The sequence below is a fragment of the Magnolia sinica genome, chromosome 10 (genome assembly GCF_029962835.1).
Source record: "Magnolia sinica isolate HGM2019 chromosome 10, MsV1, whole genome shotgun sequence".
Lineage (NCBI taxonomy): Eukaryota > Viridiplantae > Streptophyta > Magnoliopsida > Magnoliales > Magnoliaceae > Magnolia > Magnolia sinica.
The window spans coordinates 58129278-58145341 of record NC_080582.1 but is presented as its reverse complement, the minus strand read 5'-3'; the positions used below and the strand labels follow the sequence as shown (position 1 = coordinate 58145341).

The window sequence follows — 16064 nt, the reverse complement described above, 5'->3', positions numbered from 1 at the left end:
CTCCATGGCTAAAATGAGCTGAGAAATTAAATGGACAACGTGGATTAAATACATACATCATGTGTGGGGCCCGTTGGGGACCCACAACCCCTACCCCTTTAAATCAAATTGCTGGCAGCGTCACTCTCTTCTTCTTTTTTTTATACGTGTAGGTGTGTGTGAGTTTGGCCAGCCCAATGGGCTAATGGATGGATGATTTGGATGCCATACAAACATTTTGGTGGGGCCCACTATCAATGGGTCCCACATGAACTCTATAATAAATTAATTTTATATGTTTTCTCCTATGCATCCCCACCATTAATAGCATCATCATCATTATTGCAATTATCTTCACCATCAATCATACTATCTTCATCATCCACATCATTAATCACATCATCATCAACATCATCTCTACCATACATAAACACAACAAAAATAAAATAAGAATGAGTAGGGTGGGTGTACTCACCTTGATGAATTAGATGGATGGTTGAGATGTATGGAAGGGATGGTTGAGATGGATTTGATGATGAGATGGATAAAAGGTATGAGATTGATGGAGTTGATGGCCCACTAAGATCACTCCTCTCTCTCTCTCTCTCATGGAAAAAAATGGTGAAATGCTAAGGAATGGAGGGGTATTTATAAAGAAATGGATAAATTTTTTATTAAGTTAAGCTAATGTGATTAATATTAGCTTAGGCTAGGATTATGGTACTTAATTCATGCTTTGTAATTAATGGTGGATTAAAGGAGCATGGGATGGCATGGTGTGGTGATGTCATGTATAGTATATGGCATGGAGAAAGGTTGACTTTTCATGCACATGAGAAAGAAGAGGTATGGGTATGTGACATCACACACATGGGTAGAGATTCTCTCACCCATGTGTGGCATGTACATGTGTGCATGACATGTGTTGTGCACATGTGTGGAATGAAATACATGGTGTCATGCGTACATGATACACTTATTATTCTTCACGGCATATCTCACTAACAGATTATCATACCGACGAACGGGTGGTACCTCCACGATCGCGGCGATGGGGCAGTCGATATGAGATAGGTTTCAAGGTCTTGATGTCCCGGTTAGTTGGGTGTGTACTATGAACGGCTAATCTAGGTCTAGCTAAGAGCGTAGATTATCATGTACATATATGCATAGAAACTGGTACGGAATGGACTGGGTATTACACAAACAATATTGGGTAGCGGTGAGATGGTAAGAAGACTACGTCTTTTCTTTTGAGAAGACAAGGAGCAAGGGTAGTTGGGCACGTAGATTTTGATCCGGCAGACATGCTCACCTAGATCGTTCCTTCAGAGAAACTCAAGTTCTGTGTAACTTCTCTGGGCTTGGCGATGGCGAAAAAGAAGGATGGAGTGTGCACGAGAGGCTATGATGTGATGCAGAGATAAGATAAGAGGGCAGGAAGATACACAATTGAAGATTGAAGACTTGGTGGAGATTGTTGTCAGACTTTTAAAAGTCTTCAATACTTGGGGCTGCTCGACCGGTCGAGAGGCTGGCTCAACTGGTCGAGGGTCTACTTGACCGGTCGAGAGGCTGGCTCAACTGGTCGAGGGTCTACTCGACCGGTTGAGCACCACTCGACTCAAAGTCCAGCGTGCTACTTATTTGGGTGTCCGGGGCACTCGACCGGTCAAGGAGATGGCTCGACCAATCGAGGTTGCGCAAATTCGAATCCGGATCTTGTGCAGGCTGCGGAAATTTGAGGCGGTTTTTGGACTTTTCCGGACTAGGTGCATAAGTGGAGTTTCCTAAACTATAAATAGGGGTCCCTAGGGCTATTCTAAAGTATTCTAAGGCTTCCTAAAGGTATTCTAAAGGGTTCTATGGCTATCAAAGGGTATAGCAAGAGTGAGATTCAAGGTTGTTCGAATCGGGTAAGTCCTCTCTCTCTGTAATTGATGCTTTCATAGTAAAATTCTGTCGCTTTGTGCCGTATTTTTTTCCCGCAAGGGTTTTCCACGTTAAATCTGTGTGTTCTCTTGTGTATGTGCTTGGTGCCATTGTATTACTGTCTTAGATCTAGATTTGTGTGATTCTGCAAGCCAAAATTCCAACAACAAATACTTGAGCCACCCACCCATTTGATCGCATTTGCAGCCTCGAGGGAAGGCAGTGGGATGATAATTACATGAATCGATGTGGTAGCTAAATTTTTGAATGCCTTTTTGAAAAAAAAAAAAAATAGAGAATATAAATTTCTTATTAATTAGGCAGTTTTTGTATAACTCCTTTTGTTTTATAACCAACTTTTTAACTGTCTTATTAAGAATCAGTACCAAATCAAACAAAAACGTTTTCAATAGGGATTTTTACCCAAAAATTCCTCTTAGAATTGGAAATTACTAAATAGTGCTCCAGAGGAAACCATATCCCGGCTAATGATTTATGAGACAAGAAATTATATTACTACCCTCCTTTATTTTTCCTTTACAATAAAGTGGAGAATTTTTTCTTTTCAGTGAAAGTGATGGATTGACAATTCTATGTCTCACATTCAACTCATGCAACCGATGCACACTAACATTATTTAACCAAAATTATTTGGATCCAGTCATAAGGCGGGTTAATCCATAATAAAATAATATACTGCATTCAAATTATTCTAATTCAAGTATAGCCCATCTGATGATTTGATTAGCATAATGTTTTGTTTATGTTATCACTATAATAGGGTGCATATGTGACGCAGGAATGAACGTGATGAGGTCGATCACCATCTTTCTCAAGGATAACTATTTCGAATCCACGCATCTTCTCTGGACTCCTCACATAGACTTCTCAAATTCAAGAGGAAAAAAAACAAGAAAATAGAAATAGTATTGATGAAAATTTGTAAATTGATAGATAGATGAAATAAATGAGTTTACAACTCTTTAAATAGGGATACCAAGCAATGAGAGAAATTTCAGAATCATATTACAACTAAAACTCCAAGAATTCGTAACTTACTATAGAAAGTCGTGATGTCTACTAGCATGCAAGGTTTTCAGCCAAAAATAGTAAGTGTCTTATTTGGCTTAACCTCGTTGTTCTCCTAATTATTCGAAGCACTTTTCGCGTTGGGTGCAACTCTTAAAGCCCAATGGATGAAGAGTTATAATCAAACTAAAACTTACTATTTATAGTGAAAACAGAATTAAAATAGGGAAATGACCGTTGATCTAGTGGTATTTTGCAAATCTAGCTTGCGCAACCCCGCTTAGCCGGGTTAGGTGGCTAAATTAGCCCGTTCTATCCCAAAATCATATATTTTACGTCTGAAAACTCATTCCGGATTGTGAGATATGCCTGATTTAAGGTTTGACAGTCTAGATCACTTCTGCCGTCGATTGGGCTTTTTTTTTTTTTTTTTTTAATCCATCTTGGCCGTGAAACTATCGGCGACCCGCTGTACATCAATATGTTGGCTGGCTTGAATGTTTTACACATGCCACGTGCGTTTCACAAATCTTGACTTTCACTGCTTTTAAAGAAAGAAAAATAAAAGAGGGCATTTTTATAATTTTATCCTTCAAAAAAGCACCTCCACATATTTTCCAATTGTGTAGGCATTATTAGGTAAAATATAGATTCCTCAAGAATTATGCGGTTGCATGGCCACACGTAAACACACGGAGGCGGAGCGGATTAGCTGTCATCCCGGTAGCACCTCAGTGGGTGCTAGCCTAACTGTGTGGGGCCATCTTAGATGTATTTGTTTTATTTCTACTTTTTCCATCTTAATTTAGAACGCGAACTCAATCTCAAGAAGATCCAAATCTCAGGTGGACCACACTACTAAAAACAGTGACCAATGACTATTAAAAACTTCACATTAAGAAAACCTTATGATGTGCCTTTTGGAATTTTTAATGGTGAGGATCTCAAGTACCACTGTTTCCTGTGGTGTGGTCTATATGAGATTTGGATCTGTGTAAATTTTGGGACAACTTCCTAAAATGGTCTTTAAAAAATGGATGAACGGTGTGGATATACAACACATCATCAAGGTGGGCTCCACAGTAACGGTAACACCCTTAGTGTGATACCCAGGCAACATCTAATCCGCTCCCTACGGAGGCGTGCATACCGCTTCAATGAGGCACGAGCTTCACACACTGCGCCACCTAATGTTTGACCTTGACCTAACATCACATCCATACAAAGCTCAGATGGGCCTCACCGTAGGAAAATAATGCAAACTCGTGCCTAAAACGTCAAAAATCACGTGGTGCAGCTCACATGAGCTTCAGAAGTGCCTGATTTCTGAGTGGGTGAGCATTAGGCAAGGCAGCTGATAGACGTGTTGGGGTCTCATGCCGTTGCTCTCCATGTGCTGCTCGCTGGGTAAGAGGACATTTGACGGTCAAAAAGAAAATTATGGAATGGTTGAAATATGGCCGCGAGTATTAACTGACATTTATGGATGACTCCTTGTGGATGGGATCCACCCTGTTTTTCAGATGTGCAAAAGGCCTAATCGCAATCATCGCATGATCCAAAACTCAAGTGGGCTCACAAGAGGAGAGTCTGTAAAATCTGCATAACACCTATCAAAGCGGATCCAACACAATGCTTTATGTGTTAAAGCTTGTCCTACGGCCCAATATGTGTGAGGCCCAACGTTGCATGTGCAAGCCATATAAACCAATCCTCATGTTCTCTATGGTGCCTTGGAAATTAGACTACTCTAAAACTGACGCAGGGATGAACGTGATGAGTTCAATCACCGCCTTCCTCAAGGATAACTACTCCAAATCCACGGAGTTTCCTTGGACTCCTCATAGGGACTTCTCAAATTCATAGGGAAAGAAAGCAAGGAAAATTCTAATAAATTCGTAATTTGATTGATGACTGAAATAAACGAGTTCACAACCCTTTAAATAGGGATACCAAGCAATGAGTGAGAAACTAGAAGCTAACTATAACTAAAATGCATAGAATTCGCAACTTAATATAAATAGTAAACTTACTATTTATAGATGGTTGTGATGTCTACTAGTGCGCAAGGTTTTCATCCAAAAATAGGAAGTGTCCTATTTGGCTTTACCAAGCTGTTCTCCTAATTATTCTAAGCTCTTTTCACGTTGGACACAACTCTTAAAGCCCAACGGATGAAGAGTTATAATCAAATTAAAACTTACTATTTATAGTAAAAATGGAATTAAAACAAGGAAACGACTGTCAATCTAGGGGTATTTTGTAAATCCGGCTTGCACAACCCGGCATAGCAGGGTTTAGGTGGCTAAAGTCTCTCATTGTACCCCAAAATCATATATTTTACACTCGATAACTCATTCTAAATTGTGAGATATGCCTGATTTAAGGTCTGACAATCTGGATCACTTCTGTCATCGACCGGGCCTTTTCTAATCCATCTTGGCCATGAACTTGTCCGCGACCCGCTCTACATAAAAAACGAAGGTTGGCCACACTGTAAATTTATGCCTAAAACCATTAAGGGCTTTTGTTGTCAATTATATCAAACAAGGCTACATGTGTGAACGAGGGTTTGGATTAATTTTCACGTGTGAGTAAGATGTGCGGGTATACTAAAGTCTATTCGACTCAAAGGTTTGATTGAATTGTTGTTCTCCTGTGTTGAGATGGATAGATTGGATACTGAACACAGGATCCAATTATTCTTTCAATCACTGATTTGCATTTCATTCAAGCGATTGTGAAAGAGTAAGAGTTAGCCCTTCCGAAGAGTTCTTTTTGCCCTGAGATAGTAGATATGAGTCTACGGACTTAAAAACTTTTTCTTCCACCAAACTTTTGATTTTTATATATTTTCAAATAAACAAGAATATACTGAAAAATAAAATAAAGACAAACAATGCCGATTTTATTGACATTTAAATGTACGGTCTATTATAATTGATAAAGTAACAATCATCCAAAGAAATAAATAAAAAGGAAAGATAAATACCTAATACATCTATCGGAGCAGACGATCGAGACGAGTGCTTAGTAGGATGTGACCGGATTGACATAATAAACCAAATCGGAACTTAATTGATTATAATCCTACAACTTAAGGTTAAGGATATTTACTCTACTCCTAAGGTATTGTACCAGGGGCTACCGTGTAGTAGCTATCTATGCTATAACCAAGCTATGTTAAGCTAATATAAATAAAAAGAAAGATGTAAAGTAGATGATATGTTTGGTATGGGCCCTCGAGCTATTCTTCGTGTGCTTCTTTTATAGCTTGTCAAGGTAATAAAACTCTTCATTGGGCTTCCTTACTGCTTCTGCATTCTTCACACTCACGTCACGATTCAAGATACGGGAATCTCCTTGATTGATTTGGAACCACTGGCTTGCATTAAAGAAATGACTCTAGCCAGAGTTGGACTTGCTGGCTTCTCGAATCTTCTTCTTGTAGTTGACCTTTTGTGAAGAACTTCGTAACCTACTAAAGATCGAGTATCAGACCACTAAAGTTCTTCTGATGAAGACAACCAGGCCAAGATCAAGGAACCTTAAAGGCTGGACCCAGATTGATCATGGCCACTCAATGTCTTTGCTGGTGGCCCTCCTTGTCCAGTTTTGAGGTGTTGGGCAGTTCAGATCAAGTGATGAGGACATCACTTCACGCACCTTTGCGTACGTATTAAAGGAGGAGGTGGGTCGCACCAATTTCTCTATGGCTAGGCGAGTACTTATGATCATATCGAAGACCCCATATGTATGTGCGAGCATTTGGAAGACCCCGCAATTAGGATGATGTATATGGGTTGTTTTATGGAGTGATTTTGACTGTTGGATTTGAAGGACGTGACAATGGGGGTGGGGGGTGCGCGCACGTGTAACCTCCATTACTTGGTTTTGGAGGGGAAAAAAAAAAAAAAAAGAGGAGAGAAAGCTCCTATTTTCTTCTCTATGTTCATGTGATGCGAAGCTTCAAATGGGCTTAGGTACCCTTTTAGTGAATTTCTTTTTCTATTTGCAATGTTTCCTCAGTTGATCTTATGCTAATTTTGAGAATTTGCTACGATCATGTGAAGAAGTATATGCGATTTTAAGTGGGGTGTCTACAATAGTACAAGCATATGATTGGGAGATAAAAAGTGCAAAAAATTATATATATATATATATATATATATATAAAATCTTCTTAAGAAGTTGAAATTAGTGTTGGCACGGCCAAAGACATGCAAAAGTTTTGCTGGTGCGACTCTAGGACCAGAGCAAAAGTAACATTGGTGTGGACTGATGGCACAGAACATGCCTAAGCCCGTGCAAGTCATTAACACATGAAGCAACCTAATCCCATATTCTGTCACGCCATCAATCACTCCTCTTGGAGTGATGCATATGCACATGGCATGATTATCAGCCAATAAAAAAATGACACATTATTATCAAGTTCCCAAGAACTCTGTAAATACCCTATAAGCATTTCCATTTAGAAACTTTTCCATGATAATCCTCCTTTTCTCACTCTCATTTGCTATCTTTCACTAATTTCCCTCTTTTAGGATTGTGCAGCCTTTTCAAGGAAAATTCCTAGATTTCTCTATTTGATGAGCGACAACTTCCAAGGTAAGTCATGCTAAGACCCTTGAGGCTACATTTTTTTATTTGGCCAATATCTCTAGCTGGCATGTTGTCCAACTAGCTGGCGCTGCCACACCATCACTTATGAAAATACTATTTGATTTCTTTATTTATCTTTGTAATTTATCTTCAGACATTTTCATGATTCTTATAATGGTCACTCTCATGCTGATCTAAATATACTAGTAAGAGAGATATTCTCGATTCTCTAATCTAGTACAAATCTTTGAACATCTTCCACATACATATATCCAATATAGTGCTTTAGTACTATTCTTTTAATATGCAATAACATGTTATTCTTTTAATATGCAATAACATGTTCTCCCATACAAATATATTGTTACAATCCTTGTCTAAGAGACCACACGCTAAACATACATCCATTTATCTCGAATCTGCAACACCATCATAAGATATGTATTGGAAAGGAAAACACTAATAAAAGTTCTTACCCTTATGTCTCACCATGCAAGGAGGCTACATTGCCTGAACTATAGATCACAAGATGCTTCTGAAATGGGAATGTGGATTATACGTGAATCCAAATTCAGGGGGCCAAATACTAAAAAATCCTCCATTTCTTCCCAACTACATGCTGCGACGTCACTCAAATACGCTCATATACAGGCTGCTTAATCATCTGATGTTGCCCACCTGAGTCTTGGAATGGTTGATTTTTGGGGTGTTCATTCATCTTAGTGCAGTGGACCGGCCTCATTAATAAAACAGGGGGAAAAAAAAAAGGCAAATGGGCCCAGCTGCACTAGCCTTTCTTCTTGTATCCAATTGGACCACTAATTTAAGGGTGTGTATAGTGGTCACTGACCTTTAGTTTTAATACATTACAATGGAGATTAAAGAGTTCATTGGGAAAACACGTGTTGATGCAGATAATATGTGTTTTTATCTTGTGGGTCCCACCAAAAGCATGTCCTGGCCTAAAAGTCAGGCCAATCCACTGATCAGGCAGGCCGTATGTGCATGAGAAGAAATGGACGGTTGTGGGAAAAGAATGCCTACCTGTCTGTACTCAACTTACAAGCACATGATCTCATGAGTGGACACCAGGGCATGTTCACGGTTTGCCCCACCTAAAGAATTGCCTACCTACTGTGGGTCATCCTGCTTCGAGACATCATAATATCCTGATGCATCATAATGCAAATAGTATCCTGATGGATCTATTTTGTCTAAGCAGAACCCATGTTTTAGCGATTGAGAATGTTGACACGAGGGGCACTTGTTACTGAAGTATGCTCAATTTTTCAAATTTGATAATTCTATTTATTCAAAATGGTAGAAAACGAAAAGAAAAAAAAAATGTAATGATTATTTAATGAAGAATTTTTTATAAATTTCATGAATATTATTGAAAGCTGAATCTTAATGAATTTTAATTTTTAAGGAGTCATGTTTGAATAGCAAGTGAAAATCTAATATATATATATATATATATATATATATATATATATATATATATATATATATATATAAAAGTTTACTACATGTTTCAAATTATGAATATCAATTGGACAGTTAAAAATGAAAAATATCAAATGGTTCTATTTCAAAAATCAGTTGTACACCAATTCAGAGGGTAGGATTGTTCAACCAATCTGACTTTTTGATGCTATCTTGGTTACAATGGTTTCCACAATGTAGTGGGTTTAGTTTGAATTAATATATATGCCATGTGTACGATTTCTATATGCCTATTGGTATTTTACTATCTAAGCATAGTAAAATGTCCCATTATTAGAAAAATATTGCTTAGGGTTATTTTATTTTCATTTTCTACAATTCAAACAAATCATAAATTATTTATTGGTAGGCCACTGATAGAAGAAATAAAATCATGCTGTCTAGCAAGCTTTTTAGGTGTCCAGTTCCTGCAGAAGAGCGTTCAGGACCCCCATATCAATGGCCCTAAATACAGACATTAGCACATCAGGACCCTAAAGTTCCTCTCACAAGAAATGAGATAGATTGAGAAGTTACTTAAATACGTTGAAACAACCCAATGAATTTTGATTTCTTACCGAGTTCGGTTTTATGCATTCATACAGTAGAGCTGATAATCATTCCCATCAACAGTAACCTTTGATATTTTTCTCATATCATCACATCACTTATAAAAAAAACAACAGAATAGACAGTCGCATGATGACAACAGCACCCCTTAGTGCTAAGGTGGGTCGTCTCATGACCCATTTAAAACAAAGAAAAAGAAGAAAAAGGAGAGAAATGCTGAAGGAATCCGCGCCAGGAGACCTTGAAGAAGTGATTCGCAGTACAAATGCCAGTCTGGCTCACATGTACAAGATCCGTGCCGCTCATTAGGTGGTCCACTCATCATGTGTGGAGATCTACACAGCACAGACATAGAGAAAAGATCACCTTCGTACTTCTGCTCATATGTATAACCCTTTTTCACACCCATAATACCAGCTGTCGGATTAGAAAAACGACAGGGATACCCACATGTCTGGCCGTGCGGTGAGAGAGAGACTCGCTGCTCTCTTTTACATGGGTGATATTTTCTCTCTCTCTCTCTTTCTGGCTCAACCAGATTCCACCAAGACTCAGAAAACTCAATCTAGTCACGACTCAGTCAAAAGTTGAGAAAAACTCAGCTTGACTAAAGAAAACACAGCAAAACTCGATAAAATTCGACTATACTCGCAAAAACTCATCACTATTTATACTCTTTAAAACTTTAAATATTACTCAAAAACTCGTAGGAGTTTTTTAGAGAACTCAACTGAGTTGAGTTGACTCGACTCAACTGGGTTTTGAGTTTTTGTGCTTTCCGTGTGAGGGATCCATCTGAATTTGAGGCCGGAGAGTGTTCACAGCGTGAACCTTCTGATGAATGATGAGTGGCTCAGATCTCGCACGTATGAACCACACTAGTACATGTGATCTTAACAAAATCTCGCTGGTGGAAGAACAAGAAAAAAGCATCTCTCACCATCCAAAAAACAAGAAAAAACATAAACTAAGAAACAAGAAAAACACCTTATGTTGGTTTCAAGTCTTGAAACATAGAGGCCCACCTGATCTCCTCCACACCGCCCGCCGACCAACACGGATCGTCGCAAGCTTCATCCTCCTTTCCAAGATCATGAACAACCGGGCTCACCCCACCAACGATGGGTGGCCCACCTACACCCACGCTCCCATCAGTGATCATCAAGCTCGCTTGTTTGACCATCATCATCCTCTTATTCCTCTTCAACAGTGCTCCTCTCCACCGTTTCCCATACGCCTTTGTCGGTACGACGATGATCGCCGAGTCATTGCGGTGGAGCCATGCATGGATGCACTTAGCCAAGCACCTCTTTGTCTTCTTGATCATTGTGAGGAGCCTCGACATCGGCCGCGGGCGCCGACCGCTCTCCTTCTCAACGAGCTTGATGATTTCTAGCCTGTGTTTGGCGATGGAGACGCCTATGCTTTGCAGGAATTCATGGTTGAAGTATGTGATGTCCTCTTCCTCGAGCTCGTTGTGGGCGAAGGCAAGGCCGTACTCGTAAACCAGCGATGGCTCGAGGCCTGTTTTCGACAGCCATGAGAACCAGTCCATGGTCATGTATGTGGATGGATGTGATGGAGGGTTGAGATGTATTTATAGGTATGTGGAGGAGAAGAGAGATAGGAGTGGAGAGGGAAGGGAGAGTGTGTGGGAGGAAAGGTGTTAGTGTTTGGCGGGCCAACTTGATATGGGTTGCTATCTGCTTTTTGAAATGGAGGGTCGTTGAGAGTGACAAAAACAAATGAATGATGGGCCCACATTGCTTTCAAGGTGGATTACTACAATGAAAATGAAATTCTCGAGAGTTTTTCTCTTCTCACAAAGAATGGTTGGTGATCTTGAGCGAGTAATATACTTTTGTGGCGGTTCCCTCTCACGGTGGGGACGTGGCACATTTGAGAAAAATACAATCCATTCATCAGGTGGGTCCCACAGCGTAGATACCGTAGCTTGAAAATCAGGTCGGTTTGCTTTAGAGTTTAGACCACGCATGTAAAAAAAAGAGACGGTGGAAGAGGCGGTTTGACTGATGACCCCAACATAGCCAGCCAGCTAGCTAGCTTGCGTCAAAGCTCGGTGGGCCCCACCATGATGTATTTGTTTTATCCACGCCGTACATAGAATTTTCCAGCTCAGTTTAGGGTATAACTAAAAAAAATTGAGGCAAATCCAAATCTCAATTTGACCACACCACAAGAAAACAGAATTTATTGAATGTCCACCATTAAAAACTTCCTAGGACCCTGTAATGTTTATTTGTCATCCAACCTGTTGAAAAGGTCACAAAGACCTAAATGAAGGGGAAATATAAATATCATCTTAATACAAAGCCTCTATGGCCCCTATGTAGTTTTCAACAATAAGCGTTTAATCCCCACTGTTTCCTATGCTGTGGTCCAACTAAGATTAGATCTACCTTATTTTTGGGTTCATACCACAAAATGATCTGAAAAAAATGGATAGACGGAGTGGATAAAATAAAAACATCGTTGTGGGGCCCATAGATCTTTGACATCAGCTAGCTTACTGTGTTGGGTTCACCAGCGAAACCGCGACCATAGAAAAAAGAAATGGACCGAAAAGCAGTCGACCATTCAACGCATTGGTGGAAGTGATCCAAATCAACCTTTGCTTTTGTAACGTGGACTTCTTCGGCATGTGTTATTGACCGTTAATTTGCAAAGGATCAGCACAGTCGAGAAATCTATAACCTATAAACCATTCACAGAGGAGCCTACATTATGAAAGGTCAGGATCATGATGATGTCAAGTGCGTGGCTCAATCTAGACCAAGAGTTACATAACCGACTTTTCAGTTTGGAGAGTACCATGATATTTTCTCTTGGCATATACTACGGTAAATTACATCTACAAAGCATCGGAAATGAAAGGGGCAACGCTCCAATATCTGTGGGCCACAGCTCTGCCCTTCTGGTTACCATCAAAGTTCTGTTCAGACCGATTATTTGGACGCATCTGTGGAAACGAAGGGCATTGATAAACTTGTACGGATGGTAACATACGATGCACTTGTACAAATTAGTCACAGTGACATGTGTCGACATGCAATATACTTATGAATTAATAATTTCAGTACTTGAAAATGTATGTTAGCTCATCCCAAAGGACGCGGTTTGGCTAGTTACCCTGCCACTAGCCACGCGGCTACTGGTAGGTGCTCTGTGGTCCCACCGTGATATTTGTGTTTAATCCATGCCGTTTATTTATTTTTCTGGACCATTTTAAGGTTGATCCCCAAAAAAATGAGGAAGATCTAAATATCAGGTGCACCACATCAAATGAAAACAATAGTGATTGAATGTTCGTCATTGAAAACCTCCTGAGGCACACTGTAATATTTATTTGACATTTAATTAGATCATACAAACCTTGAAAAACAAATATCACCTTAATTCAAAACTTTTGTGGCTCCAAAAAGCTTTTCAACAGTGGACACACCTTCCATGCGGTCTATTTGAGATTTAGATCGGCCTCACTTTCTTGCTCAAGCCCTAAATTAGTCTGAAAAATGGATGGACCGCAGGTTGAAACAATTGCATCATGATGGAACCTACAAAGCGCTGACCACTAACCATTAATGACCAAGGTCACTAGCCAATCTGCGTCCCATCCCAAACGTCGTAAGTATACACGGTGGTACATCAGTTATTTTATCACATCAGTTATTTTATACTTGACTACTGGTCAAACCTAACCCAAAAAAAATATTTTTTCTTAATATTAATTTAATTTTTCTAATTTCCAATTCATTACTTTTTTTCTTTTTTCTATTTTAAGATATCCTATTTTTATCAGACATATATATGAGATTTTTGAAGGTTAAATGTAATGCATGTGAAGTGGTTGAAGATAAATATTCTCACTTACAACAGATTAATTACAATACATTTGAACACGTAACAACATATTTACGAAAGAATATTACTTTTATTTTGAAAAGAAAAAAATAAAAATGTTAAACCATCTTTATACCCAAAATGTTTATTTTTCAATAAAAATTATTTGGATAATATTGTCTTATTGAAACCAGTGCCATATTAGTTTGACATATGTCATGTTCGGCATGGCTGTCTAAATGGAATTGCTTCGGTAACCAAATTTGCATGATCCTAACCATTCAATTTATATCTGATATACAAAAGAATATGGTGAGAGATAACATAGCTATTATAGCATACACATATGCCATACGTATACCATATCAGATGAGTTGCCTCAACTTAGTGACTGGTGGCAAACATGTTCTGTATTCCAGTCCCAACGGAAAGTAGACAAATATCAAGGGAAACTTGCGCACAAACAAGGACTGAACAGGCGATTTGGAGCACACACGTACTGATGAGCAGAATTGTGCGAGTCTCTACCCGTTCATCAGATGGGGCCATGGTCAGCATGCCCTGGCACAAAAATAATAAGGGTGTTCCTGTCATCGAGCGTGGTGGATGCGGATTGCATAATGACACTGCCATGGTGCTCTGTGGGCCCCACCATACTGCCCATCCATTTTGGTCGATCATTTTTAAGGTATGAGCCCAAAAATGAATCAGATCTATTAAGTGGACCACACAACGGAAAAAGTTGTGATTGAATGCTCACCGTTTAAAAACATATTGGAGGCCACGAAAGTTTTATATCAAGATGGTATCTATATTTTACCTTCATTTAGATTTATGTGACCAAATAGATAAATTGGATGAAAAATAAATATTACAGTGGGACCTAAACATTTTTAACGGTGGCTATTCAATCACCACTGTTTTCCTATGATATGCTACAGTTAAGATTTGGATCGGCCTCATTTTTTAATCCATGACATAAAATAACGATTCAAACTGAATGAATGGCGTGGATAAAAGGAAGTGGATTGCGTAGGGAGTAAGCATACTGAGTAAACTTTGTGGGGTCCATCATGATTTATATATTTTATCCACTCCTTCCATACATATTAAGAAATAATTTTAAGGGTTGAACCCAAAAATGAAACATATCCAAAGCTCAAATGGACTACAACATGGGAAACAATGTGAATTGAACATTTACAGTTGAAAAATTCTTTAGGGCTACTCAAGTTTTGGATTAATCTTATATTTGCATTTTCTCTTAATCCATGCTTTTTGGATCTTATGAACAGGTTGGTTGATAAATAAAAATCACTGTGGGGCCTAGCAAGGTTTCAATGGTGGAAATCATTATTCCCAGTGTTTCCTGTGCTATGGTCCACTTAAGCTTTGTACGTGCTTCAATTTTGATTTCAACCCCTTAAATTATCTGGGAAAATGGATGGATGGCATGGATAAACCACAAATATTTACGGTGTGCCCAGCAGAATTAACTCAGTATGATAAGAGTGTACTGAGCAACTCAGTACGCAATCCGATTTCTGGACGAAAGACATACATAATACATCGTTATCGTTATCCGAAATGTATGCATTCCGCAACCAAGCGTGCTTCCCGCTTACGTGATAAAATGAAAACCTAGAAAAGGAAAGACCACTTGTCTGTCCGAGGGGAAACCGAGTGCGGTATTATATTTACTGGGCAAAGTTCTGTTGGTTCCCTATGATGTATATGTTATATCCACACCGTCCATCTATTTTTCTAGATCATTTTAAGCCCCATGAATTTAAAATGAAGCAGATCCGAAGATCAAGTGGTCCACACCACATAAAGCAGTGGAAACAATGACAGCCACCATTGAAACCTTTTAATGGCTCACCATGATGCTTATTTTCCATCTAAGGTTGAATGAAGTAAAAAAAATAAATATAAGCTTGATTCGAAACATCCACAATACCCAATAAGTTTTTGATGGATATATCATACAGATAACGGTGCTGTGTTACACTATGTAATCCGTCAGCCTCTTCTTGCATGCATGGAGCGTGTGTACTGACATGGGTGTGTACTAACATGCTGCCCACCTTGATGATGTGCTGTATATCCACTCGTCCATCCGTTTTTCCAGCTCATTTTAATGTGTTCAAAATAATTAAACAGATCCAAATATCAGGTGGACCACAACTCAGGAAACAGTGGTGATTGAACGCTCACCATTAAAAACTTTCTGCCAACCTGTTGATAAGGTTAAAAAGACCCAGATGAAGAGAAAATATAAAGATCAGCTCGATCCAAAACTTTTGTGTAATATAAAAAGTTTTTAATGATCATTCATCACTTTTTCAAGTGGTGTGGCTCACCATAGATTTTTATTTTCTTAGTATTTTGGATAACGCAATAAAACGATCTGAAATAACGGATGGACGGAATGGATATATTATACATTCATCAATGTGGGTCCCAAACGGTAAGGATAACGACCCACCGACGTGTTACTCGGGTAACACCTAATCTGCTCACCTACACGGTGACGGGTCCTCCATGATGAGCGGGCGCGCCTGGTGTTTGGCCAATTTCTCGCGCGAATAGACTTGAAAATA

The 16064-nt window shown here is 39.1% G+C and overlaps 1 protein-coding gene across 1 annotated transcript; it reads right to left on the bottom strand.

The window, feature by feature from the left end:
- Positions 1 to 9650: 9650 nt before the first annotated feature.
- On the bottom strand, positions 9651 to 11401 carry LOC131216861 (uncharacterized). The gene has a single exon (XM_058211456.1). It carries the CDS (start codon positions 11159 to 11161, stop codon positions 10589 to 10591), a length of 573 nt encoding a protein of 190 aa, XP_058067439.1. The 5' UTR covers positions 11162 to 11401; the 3' UTR covers positions 9651 to 10588.
- Positions 11402 to 16064: the final 4663 nt, after the last annotated feature.

Bases quoted from the DNA above. Each gene is read 5' to 3' on its own strand.
- LOC131216861 (XM_058211456.1), bottom strand. From the start codon at position 11,161: ATGACCATGGACTGGTTCTCATGGCTGTCGAAAACAGGCCTCGAGCCA.